The 21597-nt window shown below is 47.4% G+C and overlaps 1 protein-coding gene across 8 annotated transcripts in view; it reads left to right on the top strand.

The window, feature by feature from the left end:
- VIT (vitrin) overlaps nucleotides 1-21597 on the top strand; it is a 55106-nt gene that overhangs the window by 27431 nt on the left and 6078 nt on the right. For 2 of the 8 annotated variants that reach the window (XM_074579908.1, XM_074579907.1), the window contains exons 7-15: nucleotides 1014-1094; nucleotides 2883-3089; nucleotides 3724-3774; nucleotides 8492-8530; nucleotides 8632-8688; nucleotides 9357-9419; nucleotides 13016-13063; nucleotides 18452-18514; nucleotides 21272-21419. In XM_074579908.1, coding sequence (XP_074436009.1) covers nucleotides 1014-1094; nucleotides 2883-3089; nucleotides 3724-3774; nucleotides 8492-8530; nucleotides 8632-8688; nucleotides 9357-9419; nucleotides 13016-13063; nucleotides 18452-18514; nucleotides 21272-21419 — 757 coding nt within the window. The remainder of the gene's footprint in view (nucleotides 1-1013; nucleotides 1095-2882; nucleotides 3090-3723; nucleotides 3775-8491; nucleotides 8531-8631; nucleotides 8689-9356; nucleotides 9420-13015; nucleotides 13064-18451; nucleotides 18515-21271; nucleotides 21420-21597) is intronic. The other 6 variants (XM_074579911.1, XM_074579910.1, XM_074579909.1 and 3 more) reach the window with 5 other exon arrangements.

Below are 21597 nucleotides of genomic sequence, written 5' to 3'. Positions count from 1 at the left end.
CATTATCTGTAAGAGGTAAAGGCAGCCCTTTGAGGATTAAACTCACTTGCTGCTAGATTAGTGAAAAATCCTGCTTCACACCAGATCAGCTGACAGAGATGCAATTTTGGTCCTCATGCCAGGGATGCTGGAGATTCATAGTAACTGACATCTCCTTAAATGCTGCTGGTGGTTACAGTGCTGCCCAAATGCTGGGCGCAGCAAGAAAAACCTTCCCACAATTGTAACTACTCACAGCTGGTTAAAATCAATCAAAAGCTGTTGTTTTAAAAAATAATACAATTTTTTTAGGAGTAATTTCTCAAATGTTGCTAAAATAGCTAGAGGAGAGAAAAATATGGAAGATCAAAATCCTTCAGTCTACAAATCAGACATAAAAGCAGAGGCAGATTCTTTTTCAGGGAGGCAGTAAATGAACTGTAATAAATGTTCCAAGTACTTCGATGACTTTGGGTCTCAGAAGAAAAAAAAGGACCAGAAAAATCTTCCTTTTCCTTCAAAGCCAGTTCATGGCATTCCGGATTTAGTCCCATGGTGATCTGACAATTTCGGGCAAGAAAGAACTACCTCTGAATGTGAACTAGCGATTGAAATATTGTATGTTATCTGGCATTCCCCAAACACCCTACACACACCGTGACACTGGTTCTCAGGACACACTGCTACTCAGAGGAAAAATCTACAACATGAGGCATTAATCTTATGAGTATTGGTTTATGAGTGGTAAAACCCCGTATTTATTGCTCACTTCAGAAATTCTATTGACATTGGCAGGAGCTTTGGGGCAATAAAAATGACTAAATTTGGCACCAAAAATACGAGGTGACTACTTTCCAGAGGCACCCGGCCATCACTTTTTCTCGCCTGGTGAGAAAGCTCTGATTGGACTGACTGACCTACCTAACGCCAGGTGATGGGATGCCTTCCTTTGGGGACTGATAATGTCTAAATAGGAGACTTAAAATTCTTTTCTTCCAGAGCTGCATTTCCTAATGTGCTTAATTTTGCTTCAGAGCCTAAAAAGCCAGAGCAAGACCTAAAAGCTACGAAGAGTGCAGATACCGCTAATGCATCAGAAAAAGCATCAGAACAAGGTACGCGTTGGGGATCTTGGTGCTCTTTTAAGGTATCCCTCCCAGTCTAAGCTTCCTGCAGCTTTCCGCCCCATCCAGCCCCCTCTCTACAACCTCTTCCTCGACAAACTTGACAAACCTACCCCATTGCACAAGCGCCTGCAGTGGTGCTTGAAGGGCATGTGCCAATTCAGAGGAGAGAGGGCAGCCTTGCAGTTTAATTTCTGCCTGCGCTTTGGTTGTCCAGTTGCCATGAACTTCAGAGTTCAGGTGCCGTGAACTTCAAAAGCCTGCGTTACAGCTCTTGGCAATTTCCTATGCAGGGCATGTGCCCTGCGAACCCTTTGAAGATGCTGTGAGGGAGATGGGCACCCTGCCTGCAGGAGCATTGGGAGCAGCTAGCCCTCGAGAGCTCTCCTCTTGTGTTAAAGGCTCCACCAGAAACCCAGCCAACAGGCACCAAGGCAACATCTTTTCTCTGCTCTTACTCTGCTGCTTCCTTGGGTTTTCTGCTAGTAGTGTTACCTCCTTGCTCCTTGCAGCCTGGGGTATAAATCTGGCCGATGTGCCTGCTCCCCCACTCCAGCGGCACCAGATCACAGAAGACGACTTCACTGTGCCCTCTGCCTTCTTTCTTTTAGCGCAGCAACGTGGAGCAGATCAGCCCAAAGAGAGCCATTCATACTGATTTTTTTTCAGCTGAGTTGCTTTGTTTTTCTTCTGAGCTCTCTTTCAGCATTATCCCATTAAAACTGTCCGAGATCTGAGTTTTTCACTGGCTAGCATTAGGTGGTAATTAATCCACCAGACAGTTTCATGATGGTGCTTTCCAAAAGGAGAACATCCAGCAATAAAATAAAAGCCTGTGCTGTGCAGCAATGAATAGTCTGCACACCGTTTCCTTTCAGTGTAGACAGCGTGTCAGGCCATCCCCAGGGATATGGGCCGGCAGGAGAGGAACAAGGCTGAGGTGAACACAGAATATATTTTAGGGCAGTTTTTGGTAGATAGATGGAGAAGATAACGGTGAAGGCTCTTTTTCAAGGCGATGATTTGAAAGAGCTGTAAGCATGTTAACAATTTTCTATAAGGATATTTAGGATGTAAATTTTGCAACTAGAATTGTCACTGTTCTCACAACAGATGAAACATTTTAAAAGTAGTAGCAACTGTGAGATGAGTCAAAGTTAGATGAAATCAGCACCTCCCAGGTGGTGCTCTCCCTGGCTCCCCTCAGCTGAAGCCCTAACGCTCCCTGCTCTGGCTCTGACCCGCTCCCCAGCACACTGTTGCCTGAAAATTGTCTTTTCGCCAAAAGCATTTCAGTGCTGTGGTGGGCAATGCATGTTTTGTTCTGGTCTGTGACTCAGAATGGCCATCTTTTACTTCCAGATGGCAGTTGATTTCCATTTATACGGACTTTCTAAATGCTTAATTATGCTGAGAAAAGATGATGGCAAACCGGAGACTGCAACCGGCTGGTTCAACCATTTCACAGGTCTGAGACATCTGTTGGGTTGATAGGTGCTCCTGGTCAGAGCAGAGAAAGCATAGGGGAAACACTAAGGCTATAACAGGCTGTTGTCCGCACCCTCTAGAGAGCGGAGGGTGTGTGGAGCACAAGCACGTGCTCCACATCCCACACCATCAACAGCAACGAAGGCACTAATGGCTCTACAGATAAGGACGCTGGTAGACATACTGAGGACAACATCAGTGTCTGGATCACCTTAAACAGTGAGCGCTATTCCTGATGCTTCTATGTGTGTCACACATCCAGCTGCAGTGATCCTGTCAATGTTCCTACAGGGGACGCGGTCCGCAAAGAGTATCAGACGTCCCCAGTGCCAACACCAGCTACACAAATGGCCACCACAACCCCAACACCAACGACCACCACAACGGATCCTTCCACCACAACACCAAAGCCAACCACAACACCTGCAACAACCAGAAGCACAACAGTCGCAGCTGCAGCCAAGACTCGACCCGGACTGCATAGGGTCAGAGATATAGGTCAGTAGCATGGATGTTTGAACTGCTCACGTCCAGACCTACAGCTTTCCTGAAATTTAAGGAACAAGACATGCAGCTGAATATACCAGGATTTGTGAATCATGAATTCAGTAATTCAATGTAGAAATATTAGGAGTGGATTAAAAAAAATTAATTCCAGCAGATGCGCTGGAGTTAGAGTTGTGCCTTTGAGACACATACAAAATCAGTGTCTCTCACAAAAATATGAGAGTTCATCTGCAGTAAATTTATGGCTAGTCTTTATCTTCACATTTCATATACTGGCATATAAACTGATTTGTGTGGGTGTAAGCTCTCCATTCCCAAATGCTGTCACGATTTTCAGATATAGGTGTCAAAAATAGTTCTTTGAATCACCTGTCTGGACTGAGAGTTCAACAAATAGGTTAAGACTCATTTTAGAATTAATTTTGTGATAACTTTCAATGAATGAAAGTTGTAATATATCTTTTGTCACAGCTTTTGTATTTTAAAGATGAAAACACTGTGAAGGAATTCTCATATGATTTTTGCCCACCTCGTTTTCCTTAATCTTTCCTTCTCTGTTTATTCTTATTCATTAACACTGGGTTATTTGCTTCAATAGCTGAAAATTATAATCTCTTATTTTTAGGTTCCAGCAGTGTCCACCCAGCATACGCATCTGTGGTAGCTGCAGCATCAAGTAAGTATGGTGAAGAACTATGTGCCACAAGGCATGCAGTACAGTGTATTTTAAGGCACCAATGATTCAATAACCTTTCAAGCCTCAGCAAACTCAATGACTGAATCCAAGTCTGGATTTAAACTGAAAAACAGTCGCTTGGCCTGAATGTCAAAGACGCTGATCACCCAACGGCTCTGGGGAAGCCTTTCTAGTGAATATCTGCACATTCCAGCCTTGACAAACGCTGGGTTTCGCAACACTTGACACAAAGCTTGTGCTGTTTGACTTGTATTTTCCTACTGCTTCGTTCTGTCCTACGCTTTCAAAGGGAGACTTGATTTTGTTGTAAGATACATGATGCAGAGCGTTGCACAGCCATCTAAACTTAGGGCTGAGAGCTCTGAAATGCGAACTTACGTTAAACCAATGCTCTTTCGAAAACCTCAGGCTGTGGTTCTGAGCCTGGCGTAAATGTGATGTTATTCCTGGCATGCCACTCGTGTTATTGACAGCAGAGTGGCGGCTGCTCGGAGCTCTGCATCTCAATCCAGCAGCCGGCTCCCATTCCAGCCCACAGCCTGCAATGCAAGTATTTAAAGGCATTTTCCCATACAATGTGGAATTGCTCAGCTGTGCGGTCAAGCAAAGGAGAGTGTTTTCAACTCTTTGCAAGTTTCTGAGCATGGGGATATGATTGCTTTTGAGTGAAAATGGAGCTGGGCCATCATTAAGTTTTATGCCCTGTCGCTATTTCTGAGTGCCCGGAGGTCAGCTTTGCTCTCACATATGTAACTGCGGCCATCCCTGCTGCCGAGTAATGCAGAGCCAAGCACATGGCAGGGCAGGTAGCTTTTGGGTAATTCAGGTCTTGAAGGAAAGCATCATTAAGTCAAATTTAGCTGCGATCCCAGAATAAGTGCGGGGGTTGCAGGGGTTAATCTTATTGAGTCAAATGCGCAGGTATGTGTATGGCAGGATTTACACAAGTGCCAACACAATCCAAAGGGGATTAAATTCAGTGGGAATCTGCATCATTTGGTACCTAATGTGCCTGTAAACCTGGTGCTGCTTGTTGCTCTCTTTTCTATTTCCTATTCCCACAGGCTAAGCACAGAAGAGGCCATTATTGTCTTTACTAGCAATTAGGAAACTCTGCTTGAGGTTCCCCAGCCAGTGAGAGATGCCTATTGAGGGTAAAGTTCTGGCAGCACTGAAACCAGTGGGGAGGTTGTATTCGTCTTTAATAAGACCAAACCTTTAGTCAAAAAAAAAAAAAAATAATGAAAAAAGAGCACTCACTTTTTCAAGCCTTTCAATGGTCACTTCCTTGCAATTCGGATCCATGTTTCTTCACAATTTTCTTTACTGAAGTTCTACATATAAATTAACTCCCAAAAGATTAAAGTGAGACTTAGGGACAGGTTGTTGTGAGCTGGAAGAGTGGTGGAGACCTACCTCTGATTTCTCAGACTTCATTTCCAGGACCATATCCAGCATGTCTGCACTTGGTATCTGGCTTCCTGAATTCTCCTGATCTCTTCTTGATTCTAAAAGAGAAGAACTGGCTAAGAAAACAATAAAATACAGAAAGTATAAGTATATTTGAATAATTATTTGAAACAATGACCATACACAAAGCAGTTTATCAGTTTTCACTGTCTGAGGAGCCTTTAGGACTCCTATTATTCAGGCTAGAGTTTCTGATGATGCCGTTGGCCTTAACCAGAGTTTGGCTTGACCGGACAGAATCAAATGTTCTCCTGTCCACCTTGGCTCACTGGGACTCACAGATCTACATCTCACAGGGCATTGGTAGTTCACCTGCAAAAGACACCTCAAAAGTAAATAGCCTTGAAATAGAGCAGTCAGAATGAGCACAGCTGTGGCTGCTGTTAGCCCCAGCGTTTCCATTTCCAGCCACTGGTACTGGCAAAAGTTCACAGGGGCAAAAGAAAAGCAGATTAGAGCACTAGAGGAGGGACAAAACTCCTCCCTCCTAGCTCTTGTTGTTCTCTCCCTTTTATGTTCTCTTTGTCAAAGATACAGAAACAGGAAAAAAATCTGAGGCTCTGCTCCATCGCAGGACCCCTGCTCCAAAGACTTGATGTGGCAAAACTGCTAAATGAAAAACCACTGATGTGATTAGCACGGCATTTGACAGCTTATTCTTATCTGCCCTACCAGCAAGTGCAGCACTTCACCAGTGCAGGATGTGGAAAAGGACAATCCCAAGGGGGAAGCAGCAATGGCAGCGGGCTTTGAAAGTGGATGCAAACTCTCTCTCCTGCTCTGGGAACAACTTTAAGTTCAGCCATGCTCTGGGGTACAATGACAGCTTCTGCCTCTTTCCATCAGCAGTCACCAAAGCACACTCCTCCCAAGGGCCACGAACTCACTTGCCCTCTCCTATCCCAGCTCTTCAAGTGATCCTTTCTTGCACAGCTGCTCGGGCCCTAGATGAGGATTGGGAATGAATCCAGTGCTTCTGCGACCACTGCAATCACAAGGCGTGTCACGATCCTCAGTGCCACGCTGGGGCACCGCGCTGGCAACCAAGCGTCAGGCAGCAAGTGCCTGGGCAGCCTCAGGCAAGGTGCTACCCTGCACCCTGTGCCCAGCTCGGTTCAGTGGTTGCAACTCTTATCAGGCAGGGACTCCAAGCTGGGCGCTGCCCACCACTGCACACTTTCATCCCCAGCTGCGACTTATTATGGTAGTAAAAAGAAAAAAAACAAAAGTCTGGGGAGACAACAGTAGCATAAGTGCTAGGGAAAGCATTGGAAGCTCTTCTCCAGCAGTGCCTGGCCATCTGGGCTTCAGGGTGGCCTGAAGGGCCTTCAGGGCTTCCTGAAGCCCTGGGTAAGGGCTCCATTCTGGCACTAGGGAGAACTTCACTGCCTCCACACCTCCCTGCTCACTACAGGACTTGCTCCCAACCAGAGTTTCTCTACTCCATTGCTTTCATTTCTGATGCAGTTTTTGGGATTCACCTGGTGACAGTCCATCCCCCATTTGTTACAGACTTCTCCTAGTCCTGCCCCAGCCTTCAGCCTGCACAGAGCTCTGCTTTAATAAACACACATTCACATGCCACATGCTCACCGGCATCTCAGATTTGAAGGAAGAACAAGCCTTGCAGACCATGGAAGTGCAAGTCCAACCTTTTCCCCTCTACCACCACCACGTTTGCCCCAGCCAGCAAAGGCATGGCAGAAACCAGCTTACTGCAGGGATGGTGGTAACACACCTTTGGAAGGTACAGCAGGAGGAAACAGCCCCAAAGCCCAGCACAGAGAGAAATCCACATTGCTAACATGGGTGTTGAGGGTAGGGTTAATTCATTTAAAAAGTGGCATAAGATACTTCTGACACAGAGCCGATCTCTTACCCTCTCGTACTCTGTTTCTACCGACCTTGTAAAGAGTGTTATATACACATTTTAGCTCAGTTGTGGTAAACATGAAACAAGGTGAGCTCTCACGCTCAGAGTTAATTTTCTTCCACCTCTTTGGCACGTACCGATCTCCCGTGTGGAAAGCATGCCCTGCACAACCCCATCCAACACTACTGCACAGACAGACTTTCCCCACCACAGCCTGAAAACTCAGCCTGGGCTAGCTGTGGTCCATCTGGAGCCAGAGCTCCAAGTTTACAGGGTTTAAAAGCTTTGCCAGTTTTGGCAGATGAGCCTGTCATTTCCTTAAACAGGATCTCTTTGGCATCTGGAGTTTGTACAAAGTCTCTCAGAACAGCTCCTAGAAATCCCATCAAAGGGCTTCCAGTGGCCTGTGAAGGTTTGAGCTTGGGTCAAACACAAGCTATTTGCTGTCACCTAATTTTGCAATATCAAGTTCCCAGGGAGCAGCAATTCCTGTTTTCTGAGACAACCATTCAAAATGGTTTCATTTATGATATCTTATTGATAAAAAAATTAAAAAATCTCACGGGCCCTTGTCCAGTGTTCACAGGGGTCAGCTAGAACATTCCCACTGATTTCACCAGGCTTTGGAATTAATCTTTCTGGGAAAACTAATGAATAAAGGCTTGTTAAAGGATAAGTTTGTTAACAAGCTTCTTAAGAATAATTAATGAAATGAAAGGCATGATTAAAGACATGGTTTTCGTCTGCAAATGCTTTGAGCCTTTAGTATTGTTGAACAATGGGAATTTAATAACCCCATCACCTTAAAAAAAAAGCCTTTTGTGTAGACAGTGGTGAAGACATTTCAGACACATGAATTCTCCCACATTATTTTTGTCATTGTCTCATTATTTACAGTCTGCCTGCTTGTTTGTATCCACTCACTCTCTGCAGAAAGAGTAGTATCTGGTCTGGGGGGTTGGTTTGGGGTTGGGCTTTTTTTAACTTTCCTCTCACAACCAGCACGATTGGATAGTACTGAAATAGGAACAAACATAGATAACCAGTGTGAGTGAGAGAAGGAAAGTTATAAAGGAAAGAAAATCATAGCAGTAACTACAAACCTTTTAAATGCAGACCAGTCATAACTGAAGGGAATGTTAACTAGACTGACCTATATGAGAGACAGAGCAAGGCAATCCTTTTTTTAAGCAAGCTTAAAACATACAGTTAACTTCTGAGAAAGTATACGAATGAAAACTCTCTATATATGAACCATTAACTCTGACAGCTATAAAATGAGACTCAGTGAAAAAGCCAGTCCTGAATGAAAAATGGCATAAATCACACCTTTCCATTTTGATGTCTATTTAGGACAGGTTCAGGCTGCACAGGGAAGAGGACAGAATACAGGTATGTCTTAAATTAATAATAACTAGTAGATTTGTAATGCTAAAATACTAGAAAACCTTATGTTTAAGTCCCACGTACTAACCTATATAACATTTTCAAAGCATTCAGGGGGTCTTCCACATCTGCAAGTAACAGGAGTATCTTACGATCCAATACAGGTAAAAGTATTACAATCCCTTCTCTAACTCCTCCCCGTAGCTAGTTCCACCACTCACGTCTACTGAGTCATGCAGTAAGATGCGCTGTTTTTCACTCCTAACCACGTTCCTAGCAGGATGCCGCGAGAGCAGATATCACACTGGTTATCTCATGACAATAGTGTAACTTTTGAAAGAAAAAAAAACAGAAACAGGAATAATTAAACTCAGATTTGTTCTCAAAATAGTATTCTAAAACCGATTATAAAGGTCTTTTATAACAATTGCAGTTGCAAAACAAGAGGGGAACTTTGTGTCTGTTTAAGTTTGGGGGATGAAGGTCTAACCCTGAGAGGAGACACATGTTTTCAGTTTCCAGGCCCTGAGCATGATCAGTGTCTCAGGACTCACTACCAGTTGTTCCAGTGCACCGGTGAATAGCTGCAACATGCAGCACCTACTAACATTGAAACTCTTCTGCTTCTGTCAACCTCTTTCAGCTTTTAAATTCTCTCTTTTTTTTTTTTTTTTTTTTAAAAAAATCCATAGTTTCCATCTTCCTTTTCCATTTGGTTTGAAAATATGTGCAGAAAGAGAGTTCGGGGTGGGCCATCACATCCCCTGCGATTGTGCTTCTCTCTCCTCGCCTCCTGGCGTCTAACCTCTCGCCTCTTTGTCGGATCACGCAGGTATTCAGCGCCAAGAGCCTGTTGCTGCCTTCCGGAGGGCTGCCGGCTCTCCAGCCCACCTGGGTGAGCAAGATTGCTAACAGCAGATTTTCTGCTCTCTTTCATAGTTTTAGCAACCCAAAATTAGCCCTCAAGCAGTACGGCAAATCGGTTTTTGTGTCTCCTGGAGGAGGACCAGGGCAAGCCTCACACTCTGAATGCCAACTAGCAGCTTCCTGAATGTGAAAGGCATAGGACAGCTCGGTCACTGGCGAGCTGTTGTTTCAGGCCGTGGGAATCAACATCTACCGCAGTGTTTGCCATTTTCCTTATTTGTTAGTCAAAACGAGAAACAAAAACACAGCTCTGTGCAGCCCATCAGGTCAGCTATTGAGCTAAATCTTCTGCTCCTGTTGCTCCCAGGAGCCTCCAGGCTGATTCTGACCATAGAGGTTGCCTTTAATACTGAGGGTAGAAACATCACCTGTACTTGCCTTCCTCCCTGGCTGTTAAATTCACCATCTTTCACCAGCAAGCAGCCCCATCAGCAGGCATTCTGCAAGGCCACCGACAGCTTCCCAGGGCTCCAGAGCACTCGGTGCTCATACAAGCACTAGATCTCCCTTGATGGGACAGCAGAGTTTCTCAGAGATGGATTTTGTCCAGGAGCAGCCAGAGCGGGGTGAGGGACGGCAGCTGGGCTGCCCCTCACCAACAAGGGCCGCAGACCCACAGAGCTCCAACAAGAAGAGCAGAGCGGGTCCAGTGGTGGTACCCAGGGCCAGCCGACAGCCCAGGCTGCCAGGCAAGTCCCCCATGGTGAGGCAGGTGTGACCAACTGAGGCAGGACACCAGAGCAGCAAGGCGAGGTCAGGATCAGGATAGCAAGGCACAAGTCTAGGCACAGATGCAAGGAGAAAAGGCTTTTCTCCTTGTGCTTCCATGCTGTCCCTGAGCAGTATGGGTGGAGGCCCCCATGAATTCTTCCCACAGCCCCTTCTCACAGACAGCCCTGGCCCCCACGCCTGTGCCAGGGTGACAGAGCTGTGCTGCGGTGGAGGTGACCTCGAGCAGAGACAGCCAAACCCCCTGGGGAAGGAGAGGCCACAGAGCCTGAGGGTGCCCCCGGGGCTCCAAGGGCTTTGGTGCGAGCTGGGAAGCACAGGAGGAACATTGCAACAGGAGAGAGCAAAGTGGTCATTGATGTTGAGGTTAAAGGATGTTATTATGCAGTAGGACTTTCTGCATAATACCAGCCAAGTAAGTTTACCCAGCAATCTCCCCATCAAAATGAGAATTTGTAGTTGACCTAGTTGCAGCATATTTAAAATGGATACACACCTCCTCCTCCTAAGATTTATTCTGTTTACTCACTTCTGTATCTCTCCTCCTTGTTTCAGTCTCCTCTTCTCTCTGGTTTCCACCCATGTTTGTCTTTCTCATATCTTTTTGTCCATACTGATGTCACAGCTATTTCTCTTTTCTCTAATCTCACAGGTTTTGTGCTCCCCTGACTCCCTTTGCCCTTGTCAGAATCCAGAGAGGAAACAGGAGGGCAATATTTGCCTGTGCAGAAAAGCAGAGCAAATATGTTGTCTGTAAACATGCCAGTCATGGCAATGCACTAATTAGAAGACCACATATAGGGCAGGGATGGCCTGTGGTGACCGCCGTGCCTTCCCAGCAGGGCTGAAATGGGAAGAGCCCTAACATCTGGACCAAAGGAAGTGCTGGCTAGCCAAATCTTTGATGGAGAAGGAGGGGAACACAGTGCTGAGTCTTGTTTAAATCAAAGTCAGAGTTTGACCCCACCTAATTGCTTAAGGCACCTTAAGGTCCCCTCCCGAAGGTGATTACAAAGCACAAATTTTCCATCATGAATGATTCTGTTTTCTCCATCGCAGAACAAGCAGGGAAAAACCCACAAACACATACTTGCTGTATTCCCGATGAGCCCTGATCTCTTTTTCAGCCCAGGTTTTGGCAGCTCTGATGTGTTCTTTCTGATGTCGCCAATTTTTCTAACGATCAAAGGGAAATTCTGAACAACTCCTTGCCTCCTTGGAAAGGAGAGTTGTTTTTCTTGATCCTAGCAAGCGTGTGCATGCTGCTCTGCAAACAGCAGCGATCAGTTCTGTGGGTTTGGCCAGGCTGTCGAGGAACTTCCTCTCATCGGCCCAGGTTAGCAAAAGGGTGTGCTGGGAAAACACCCTCCCCGACACACCAGTTGCCTGCGCAGCTTCTCTTCAGAAGGTCCCAACTCTTCCAAGCTCTTGACAATGCCCTTAACTCTCTTGAAATCCCATACTCACTTATCCCAGAATTTTTTTCAAGACAATTATACTGAAGAGTTGTGATGGTGTCGTGAAGCACACCTTTTGAGATTATCTACTCATAGGCTGGTTTCACTGAAGTCTGTTGTTCTTCTCAGTGACAGCATTCAGGAGACGCATTGGCCACTCTGGTAACAAAAGAGCACCAGCTCTTCTCCATGGATAGGGTCCTCCTGCTCTGCAACCAGCACCCCTAGCTCCAGTCACTGCTGTTTCCTCATGACTCTGAGGAGGGATCTACAAAATTCTGGCAAACAACTCTGCCCAGGTGGATGATAAACTAGGAATATTCCTCCTGTCTTTCCTCCTGTTTCCTTCCCCGCTACCCAGAGCTGCCCTTCCTTCACCCTACTTCTCCTCCAAAACAAAATCACAGCAAAACTTCTGTGTGTATCATGACTGACTTCTCAGTCCTTTGCTTTCCTCAGTTTTTAGATTCTTCATAGGGTGTCTAAGCAGTGCTCAGCATAAGGAGGGAAGGGGGAAAACATAACACTGTTCCCCCTACCCTAAGGGAGACCACACACGTTACTCAGCCATCTGCCTCAAGAAACAGGTCTCCCTCCCAAAAGAGGAGCTGATCGCTCCTCTCTGGGATGGCAACCTCAGAACAAGGTCAGTGCTCTCACTAGGCTGGAGGACACTGGCAAGCCCATCACTTTCTCCAGACCTACATTGTGGTTCACCCACTGGCTCCAGTCAAGAGTACACCAGCTGCTGGTCTGAGCAGGGAAACTCAGGCACGGGAAGCAGTATGGATTCAATAGGCCTGAGATACATGTCTTTGTCAACCACCCTGTACAAACGTGGAGATGGTCTGTGAGGGGTCAAGGGTCTCACCAAGTCTCCTTGTACTGTTCTTGTCCTAGTCAACTGCAAGGGCGGCTTTCATTGGGCTATAACCCCTAGTAAAACATCACTTTTTGGGAAGGCTCTTCAGCAGGCAAGGTAGAGAAGGTAGAGAAATCAAAAGGTAGAGAAATCTGTAGATGAGAGGTACTTTCAGATTTTCAGTGGAAAACAATCTAAGCCAAGCAAAAGTATACTGAAGTCAGTATTCTTGCCTCCGTATCAATGCAAATTAGAGGACCAAGACCAAAACAGACCTAAGGGTGTATTTAAACTCATAAAAAAAGATCAGTGCTCTGAAGGCAGTGATATGAGGCTCTTAAATACGGTTTGAAATGTGCACATAGAGGTTTTCAGGTTTACTGATTTCTTCAGCTCTTAGTTGTTACTGATAGTTCATTGCATGAACTGACCTTTCTAAATTGAGTCAGAACTTTGTAATCTCTAGTAATTCCATTATTTTCAGTAATAATTTTTCTTCTCTTTCATGTGTGAAAGCAATGGAAACAGACTTATGGAAACCTGGATTGAGCCTTTTTGACACAGGTAAATATTTAAAGCATCCAGTAACTAGTCTGGGAATAATGGGTTTCCATCACACATGGGAAAAGCTATATCTGTTCATCAGGCCCATGACACTGCTGATAACAATCTCATTTTAAGGAGTAATTACAGTATTTAAAATTATAAATGAGGTATGTCGTTTATATCTTAATAGCTAAAATTATCCTGTGCTTGCATCAGTCTCAAGTTCCTGCCTAAAGCAGGAGCAGAACAGATAAGCTCTGGAAAGAGCTGGAAGCTACGCTGCAGGAAAGGGGTTCTAGCTACTGAAATCCATTTGTAAATAAGAAGGTATTTTGGGAATGCCACAGTTGGAGTCACAGTCTAGAGCTGCAATCAGTGAAGAAGATGACAGGTTATTCTGATGTCAATGTACTTAAGAAAGACATTCAGATAAGAAAAGGAGAGTTTAAGCTGAGCGTAAAGAATAGTGAGCATCATTGAGATTTTCTGACATTTTAGCCTCAAAAACTGACCATATGGAGGTGACAACATCTTTATAATTACTGATGAGTGAGGGAACAAAAAACCCTACCCTCGTAGCAGGCTCAAGTAGCAACAAGACCAAGACTTGTACAACTCTTAATCAGGAGCAGCTACCAACTGCAGATTCTACATGTTCAATATTTAAGGGATCCCTTTCCTCGGGAAGATTTAAAGCAGACTACACAAACTACAGGCCAATTCATGGCAGGGTGCTCTCTCTCTTATGAGGGGCTGGACCATCCAATATAAGATGTCTTTTGCATCACTGGTTTCGTTGCTAGAGAGGGCTGTGCTGGTGGCCCTTGTAAAGACCGTTCCCTTGAACAATCTGCTTACTTCAAAGCTGAGGCGTGACTAATCCTTGCACCGGCTGCGAGGAGTAGCACGACCCATATGCATTAGCTTGCAAATCCGGTGTCGGCAGCAGTGGCTGTTGAGTCAAAATTTGCATCGTCCCAAACACGAAGAGATCTCCCTTCTCCATCAGCGGCAGCCTGAGACAGAGAGAGGAACTGTTTCTCTCCTCCATAGCTTAAGCCATCAGCGTGCTTATTTTGAAAAAGCCACAGCACTAGGGCCAGGGGTGCAGCAGGGTATTTTGAGGCAGAAAATGACAGATTGCATTAGATGCAATGAGAGGCTGGGCATGGGGGAAGGGATGTTGTATTAACAGTTTCTCAGCAACTGAAGTGCCTGCGTAGACTAGTGTGATAAAGTCTGATGAATTCAGATTGTCACTTCAAAGGAATGGTTTCTGGCATGGACGTAGTCACTGCTGTCTTACTTAAATGAATGGGAAGTTTAATCAGCATGGACAGCTGTGACAATCACTGAAGGGAACTTTAATTAGCATGGAGTAGACTGCCCATGCAGCAAGTTGAAATTCCCATGGCAATAACAACATTAAATTGGACTGGCAGAACAGGGAGGCCCGTAGAGACTGACCACCTCCCCAATTAGTTGGGGAAGATTATTTGGTGGGTGACCTTATTGTTACACCAAGCACAAATCAGCCAACCGACCCACAACCTTCAAGAACTGGTAATTGCACTGGCAAATAAAAATGAAAAGTGCTGCATCGCCTACACTTGGGTTTTCCATACCAACAAGGCTTATGTCAGCTGTGTGCCTGGGATACAGATTTTACTGGATGCAGATAAATGCATGAGGCAGATAGATAACTATGAATTAGCTTCCCTATACAATTTAGTTGCTAACATGGATGGCACATGTTAATATCTAATTTCACTACAGCTTTAAATCCACCTACTTTCTGTTCTGCAAATAAGGCAAGCAGGGAGAACTTGCACATATGGGATACCAAGCTGGCACATGCGAGGTATGCGGCGCGCAGGCTGCAGGATGAAGCGTGGCTTTGGTCTGTTACTGAGGAACTGGTATATGCCTGTGTAATTAAAGCCTGTACTGGAACATACACAGTCAGGAGGGCAAGCTGCCAACTATTTCAGGTTTTAAAGAAAAAAACCACAATCATTGTCATCCATGTGGTTCACAAAGAGAGGCTCTGTATGGGTCCAAGTCATTGCTTCCTTTGTCTCTCTCTCTCATGTCACCCATAACTTCTGCATCAGATAAACCAACCATAAGCCAGCGCTGAGAGCAAAAAGAGCCATCTTGCCTCCCAGCCACCCTCTGCCCAGGTACCTGCATGGCCAGCGGGTGAGCTGCGTCAGAGAGCCGGTCCCCCCCATCATTAACCTTTTTCTTTCTTCACAGTTTAACTCTGCCCTTTCCCCCTTCTCCTTGCATCCCACCGACACCAGGCAGGCACGGGAGCCGGTGGTGGGGCAGGAGCAGGCAGGAGGATACCTGGCAAGAGGAGTGCTCTGCCTTTGGGCGGTAAGGCTGGTTTGCACCACCTGAAAGTGTCTGTGGGACTGTGCCTGCAGGCGTTTACACACAGGCAAATCATATTGGCGAGCTTTTCCTCTCCTGAGTTCGGGCGGCCGTGGCTGCTGGTGGAGCAGCATGGTCACCAGACACGAGTGCACAGCCTGGCCTCCGCCTGCAAGAAACACTTGGCCCCATGGCCACTTCCTTCAAAGTGTTCTCCTGCAGCTCCTGCTCCTTCACTCTACTGTGCCTGGCTGCTGAACTGCCCTCCTTCACTTTTATCCAAGGAGCACCCATGGACACACACCAGCCTAAGCCCAAAATTCACTTTCCTCCTCCAACCCTGTCCTGTTTCCCCTCCCTGCGCCGCTGCTGCTTGCACCTCGTGCCACTGGTGCCTCCCCGGGTCACACTTGTGCCTCTCCGTGCCTGCAGCTGGTGGGTTTGCACCCATCAAGTATTTTCAGTTAAAACGCTCCTCTGTCACCCGTGCCCCGCAGTGCCACACGTGGCGGAGGGTTTATCTCTCGGGAGCAGCAGCTGCACGTGTACAGGATTTGCCTCGTGCCCTTCCTCAAGCCAAAGTCAGATTTGGTCTCTGGCAGCAAGACTCTCAGGCCTGGGACAGGTCAGAACTGTTTGCTGCAGCAGATTTCACTGGGTAGGGCTGCTTTGCATCACCCCTGTTCCAAAAACATCACTTTTCCTCAGCCAGGAGCCAGCGCCCAGCGGCAGGCAGTGCTGCCCCAGCACCACCGCTCTGCCTCCCTGTAATGATGTTCCCCTAAACCCACACCAGCCTTCTCCCCTGCTCCTTTCCTGGGAGCTCGTCCCAGGTGTGCAGAGGAAGGGCAAGACAAGAGGCACAAGTCAGCCACATGCTGGTCAACAGCTCCAGCCAGGAGGGACAAAGCCAGCCGGAGCCTGGCTCACCAGCCCGCCTTCCAACGGGGCCAGCCTGGGCTGCCAGGAGAAGGTTGGCTCCACTAACTGTGGGGGGTGAGGCATTTCTGGCACAAGCCCCAGTGTTGGGATGGGCAGAGAGCCCCCGGTGCCCTGTCCAGAAAGTATGCGCGGGCAGCAGGGGTGCAGTGACAAAGTGACACCAGCCCCGGGGCTGTCCTAACCCGGCCGGTCATAACCAGGGAAATTCTCAAACAAAACACATAAAGAAATCGCTAGCTCTTGCCGTGAGCAGAGCAGGGCTAAGCTTTGTGCCCTTTACCTATTTCATTCATACGCAACCATGTGGGCTCCTGTACAAGGCCAAGGCCAGGGCTCCAGCCAGCTTAGTGTCCCCTCTCTAGCCACAGGCAACACCGGCAGCTGAATTTAAAAATAAGAAGCCAAAGCAACCTTTCTGTCCCCCAAGGACGCTGCAGCGTGCTATAGCCTCCCAGCGGGCAATCGGGCATCAGGTCAGCTTTACGTTAGGCACTGCACACTCAGAATTATTACAAACTTGGCCTCTGACCCAAAACTCTGCACAGCTTTCACAATGCAGGTGGAAGGACTCAAAAGTAGTTGCATTTCCCCTCGTGAGGGGTGGATCATCAGACGTAACTGGAATGGAAATAGGAGTGGTGATGGAGGGAGCCGGAGCTGGTATTGCCGCCCCCCCCCCCCCCCCCCTCCCATTTTCTTGGCTGTTTTCTGCATTGTTATGGCTTCGTCATTAATACCTTCAGCAACCAGCTTAGGCAGTGCACATGCTCAGAACTGTTACACCTCCCGTCATATTTAGGTGGTGACCTTCGCTGATGTCCCTTTGCTGCCTGCTCTCTTTACATACGCTGATGCTTGCCTTGCTCGCGGCCGGCTGCTGTGGAAAGACAAACTCTGTGGCACCTAGCAATTTCTCATCTTTTTTTTCCTATATTAAGCTCACACTTTTCTAAAGTCACCTTTTTACTGTCTCTGTAGTCTTTCCTTGACTCATTTGGTGATGAAGATTTAAGGAATTCTTCCTCCTCCTCCTCCTTTTATAAAAATTAATAAGCAGTTTACAAAAATAATAAGCCATTCTTCTGTTCTTTTGACCAACTGCTTCCTTGGTGAGCGTTTGGTTTGGGGCTTGTCTGATCACTGCTCTCTCTTCTGAGGATTATCCCAGCTAAATCCCCTTAATCTTGTCATGCTGTAGTGAGAAGAAACAGCTCTTTGCCCTTGCTCGGGAGGGACACGCTGTACTGTAGGGGACTCTCACCAGACATTCAAGTCATGAGTGAAGTTCTGCATTGTCAAACCTTCTGACGCCAGCCTGACGATGCTCTGCTAGTCAGTGCATCTCACAAGGACATAAACTCATGTTCCCAAGGCTGCTACCATCCAAACATCTTAGTTGGGGCCTCAGCTAAAATCCACTAGTGACCCATGAGACTGTTTCCCGTGACTTGACTGCAGCTCTCTGCCACCATTTACCCTGTATCTCTTCTGCTTTCCAAAACAACCCAGTCCTCCGGGAGCACCTGAGGAGCTGTGGCTTGCATTGCTCCCCCAGCTGTAACACGGAGGGGTGAGTCGCTGCCCATGCCTTCCTCGCCAGACAGAAAAGCAATGGGCTAAATCTGTCACTTGTCTCCTTCGGACATTGGGCAGCTCACTGTAAAGCACGGGTGGGGCACAACAAGCCATCGGGGTGGCAGCACCGGTTCTCTCAGGGACAAAGTGCTGGGAGGCCACCACCCCATGCCGTGGCCATCAGCCTCTGCACCTGAGGAACCCTCTACTTGTCCATGCTGCTCTCAAGCCCTTGCAGGGAAAGGACTGACTTGCAAAAGGGAGTCAAGAGATGGTGCTCAGAGAGATTTTTGGTGGCACTTCTAGAAATGCCTCCACTCTTGTTTCATCCTAGAGGCGATGTAGGTGGAAAAAGGTTAAGCTCCATGGATGTGCTCCCCATCCTCATCTCCCTCCCTCATCAATTCTCAGGCCAGGGGGGACCCTGCAGCCGCCTCGTTGCCTGCTTCCTTCCAGAGCAAGGGCAGCCACCGAGCGCGCACTGACTGAGCCTTTCCTTCCTCTCTCTAGGCTTCAGTTCAAAGGAAGAATTGAATCCAAAGCCACTGGAGTCCACCTCCCAGGGGAATCCAAGTACGTACATCAAAATTAATTTCATAATTAAGCGATACCATTTTATTAATTACATGACGCCAGAATGCATTAAAATTAAATAGCAAAAGGTAAGTTTTCAAGAAAATCTAAAAAACTCAAGGAACACATTTTCCCCTTGCAGAGGAACAACGAGCGCTCATTGCTGACCCCTCTCATACATGTAATTGGTCTTTGCTTCTACTGGGAAAGAAATAACAGCCAAGATTCAGCTTACCTGGGCAGGGAGATGGTGGCTGCTCACCACTGCTTCTTCCCAGGCAGTATCAGCTCCACATTCCTGGGGCGCAGAGCTTCGCTCGGGGACTTTGATGGCAGAGGACAGCACACCAGTGTGTTGCGTCCAGGGTTAGACAAGCGAGTCCTGCTGACCAGAGCAGGCTCCCGTGGCTATGCCGAGTGCAGGCATCCTTCCCGCAGCTGTGGGTGGGAGGGAAGGAAACCACCTGAGAAAGGGACCCGGTGCCTGCCGCAGCAAGGAGAGAGGGGATGCAGTGGGAGCATCAAGGATCCCTTAGTCCGGGTATGGAGATGTAGGATCCCCTGCTCTGAAAAGGAAATCTTCTACAGCCCTTTAAAATTAAAGGCAGATTTGCCCATTGACGCATCTTCAGATGGGGCCCAGTGTAGAAAGAGAAAGAAAAAGCAAGCTCTGAGTGGAGAGATGGGGTCATCTGCCACCTCCTCACGGGAAGCCCCCCTGGAGATAGGGCTTCACCCTCCCACCAGCATGCGGGTCCTCTCTTGCCAATCCTCCAGCAGCTGAACACCATCCCTCGCAGAACTGGGATTTCAAGGACTCCTTACGTTAACTAATGAACCAGATGTCTGTATATTTACAGACGCTCCTCCTAATACTTAAGAGTATTTTTTTCCCCCCTAAGACGCCAAATACACCTAAAACCGACACAGAAAATAAAGGAAAGAAGAAAAGGGGAAGGATCCGCACTACACACCCAATCTCACTGCAGGCAAGCGGAGCTCAGTGTAGCAGAGACGCAGGCTGTTTCCAGCAGCTGAACTGAGCTAAAGCACGCCAGAATCAAACCCCTCATCCCGCTAATACCTCTAGGACCATAAAAGTTGTAATTCAGATCTTGCCTCCCTGCAAATCAGAAAGCGCTCAGCTCCCTCCAGAGCACCTTTAGCCTGTGCTCTTGCAGAGTCTCACTAACGTCCCGGCACCGAAATACTCCTGCTGTCTGAATCCTCCCCAGAAATTAAGTCTGTATATAAGTGCGTGTAAATCTTTGCATGCCCGGACCCTGCTGGCTAACAAACTCCCCACTTTCCCCATATAGACTTTATGGTGTAGCTCCCTTTGAAGGACAGGAAACTCAGGAAAACTTGGCCATTAATTAAGGTATTATTTGTTGTGGGTTCCCATCTTGTCTCATGATACGCTGTGAACGAAACAGTTCTCAGTCACGCTTCTGTAATTCAGCATTATTAAAATTAGAAAAAACAGACAGCTACGGGAGAAAAAATTGAAGGTAATGAGATGGGAGGCAGTTGCATAAGCCAGTAAGAACAATCGGCGCTTTGTAGCCTCCGGGCTACCTAATGATTAAAACACACTATTTTGGACAGTCTGATTGGTAGGAGGCATCATCGGAGGGAAATCAAAAGATAGGGATGACCCGGACGCCAGAGGGGGAAAATGTTAATTAGCGCTCTAGTTAAGCCAAATTTTGATCCCGCTCCTGGTCGCAGTCCAACTGATGAATGTTTTACCACTAACTTGCAGAGATGTGAAAGCAGGCTGGCAGTGATGAAGACGGTATTCGCAACAGCGCAAAGATCAGCTTCATCTGTGTAACTGGGGAGAAGAGTTTGTTTGGGTGCAGGCGTAGCTTTTCTAGAATACTGCTTTCAGCCCAGAGAGGCGACACACAACAAGGCGCTGCTGCTGCTGCTGCGCACACGGGTACAAGCCTAGCGCTACATGCAAAAAGAGCCCTCGCTCTGTCTGAATGCACCAAATGAAATCATCCTCCCCGATGTTAGCTCCAGCCCAGAATGAAGTTGCCAAATGAGTCTCATCCAGAAGCGCCGCATCACCAGGACTGCCATCGGCAGCTCCTTGAAGAGACACCCCCCCCCCCCCCATGATGTCCTTTGCCCTGAGGCACATCCTGGGCATTGCACATTTAGGGAAGTGAGAGGACCATCCCTCCCTTCTGAGCAGCACTAACGCAGTATGTGAAGAACCATTCCCATTACATCTATTATACCAATTAAGCCCACAAAAGCATAACCAAGGAAATCCACGTAGCCTGTGCGCTGCAGGTGGCCAGACTGCAAAATTCAGCTGTCGCGTCTGGCTTTACAAACCCTCACCACCTCTGGGCTGTGAATAAAGCGGGCTGAGCCCAAGCCGTGGCTCCGAGGGCACAGGACACGAGTCAGCTTGCTCCTGTGCGGCTGACTTCTCCCTTCCTAGTCCCCAAATGTGCCAGTGCTCCCAGACTGACACCTGGGGACAGCTTCTTGCCCTTTGGTCACCCAGCTGGGCTTGGATGTTGTATGGGAGAAAATAATGCAAAGGACCGTGTTTACCCATGAGCAGGACAGACTTGAGCCCCAGCTGTGACTTGTCCCTGTCAAAGGCTTTTAGGTAGAGCTTGCGCAGCAGGGCAAGTCACTGTCTGCAGACTTTTTAGGCCATTGCTCCTCGCAAGAAGCACAGCCATGAGAAAGGACCAAAAATATTTCCTGTGTTTCTGTGTCTCTCCTCAGACTGCAAGGTCGATTTGTCCTTCTTGATGGATGGGAGCTGGAGCATCGGTAAGCGCCGCTTTCAGCTCCAGAAGCAGTTCCTCAGTAACGTGGCTCAAGCCCTTGGCATCGGCAGCGCTGGTCCCCTGATGGGCATCGTTCAGTACGGGTAAGAGCTTCTCGTGCAACTGCTCCCGTTGCCGCCGGGCACGACTGCACACGCTGGCAGCTGTGGCTCTGCAGCTGACACGTGCTAAAGGTCTCACTTCAGCTCACTCTCAGGAGCTGGGTAGCATAGATGGGTCCTACAGCTTTTGGATTGTTGCATGTGAAGCAAAAAAATGACA

This window comes from Larus michahellis, chromosome 3 (genome assembly GCF_964199755.1).
Source record: "Larus michahellis chromosome 3, bLarMic1.1, whole genome shotgun sequence".
Taxonomy (NCBI): Eukaryota; Metazoa; Chordata; class Aves; order Charadriiformes; family Laridae; genus Larus; species Larus michahellis.
Note: the sequence above shows the minus strand (reverse complement) of the source record. Positions and strands in the feature narration are given on the sequence as shown.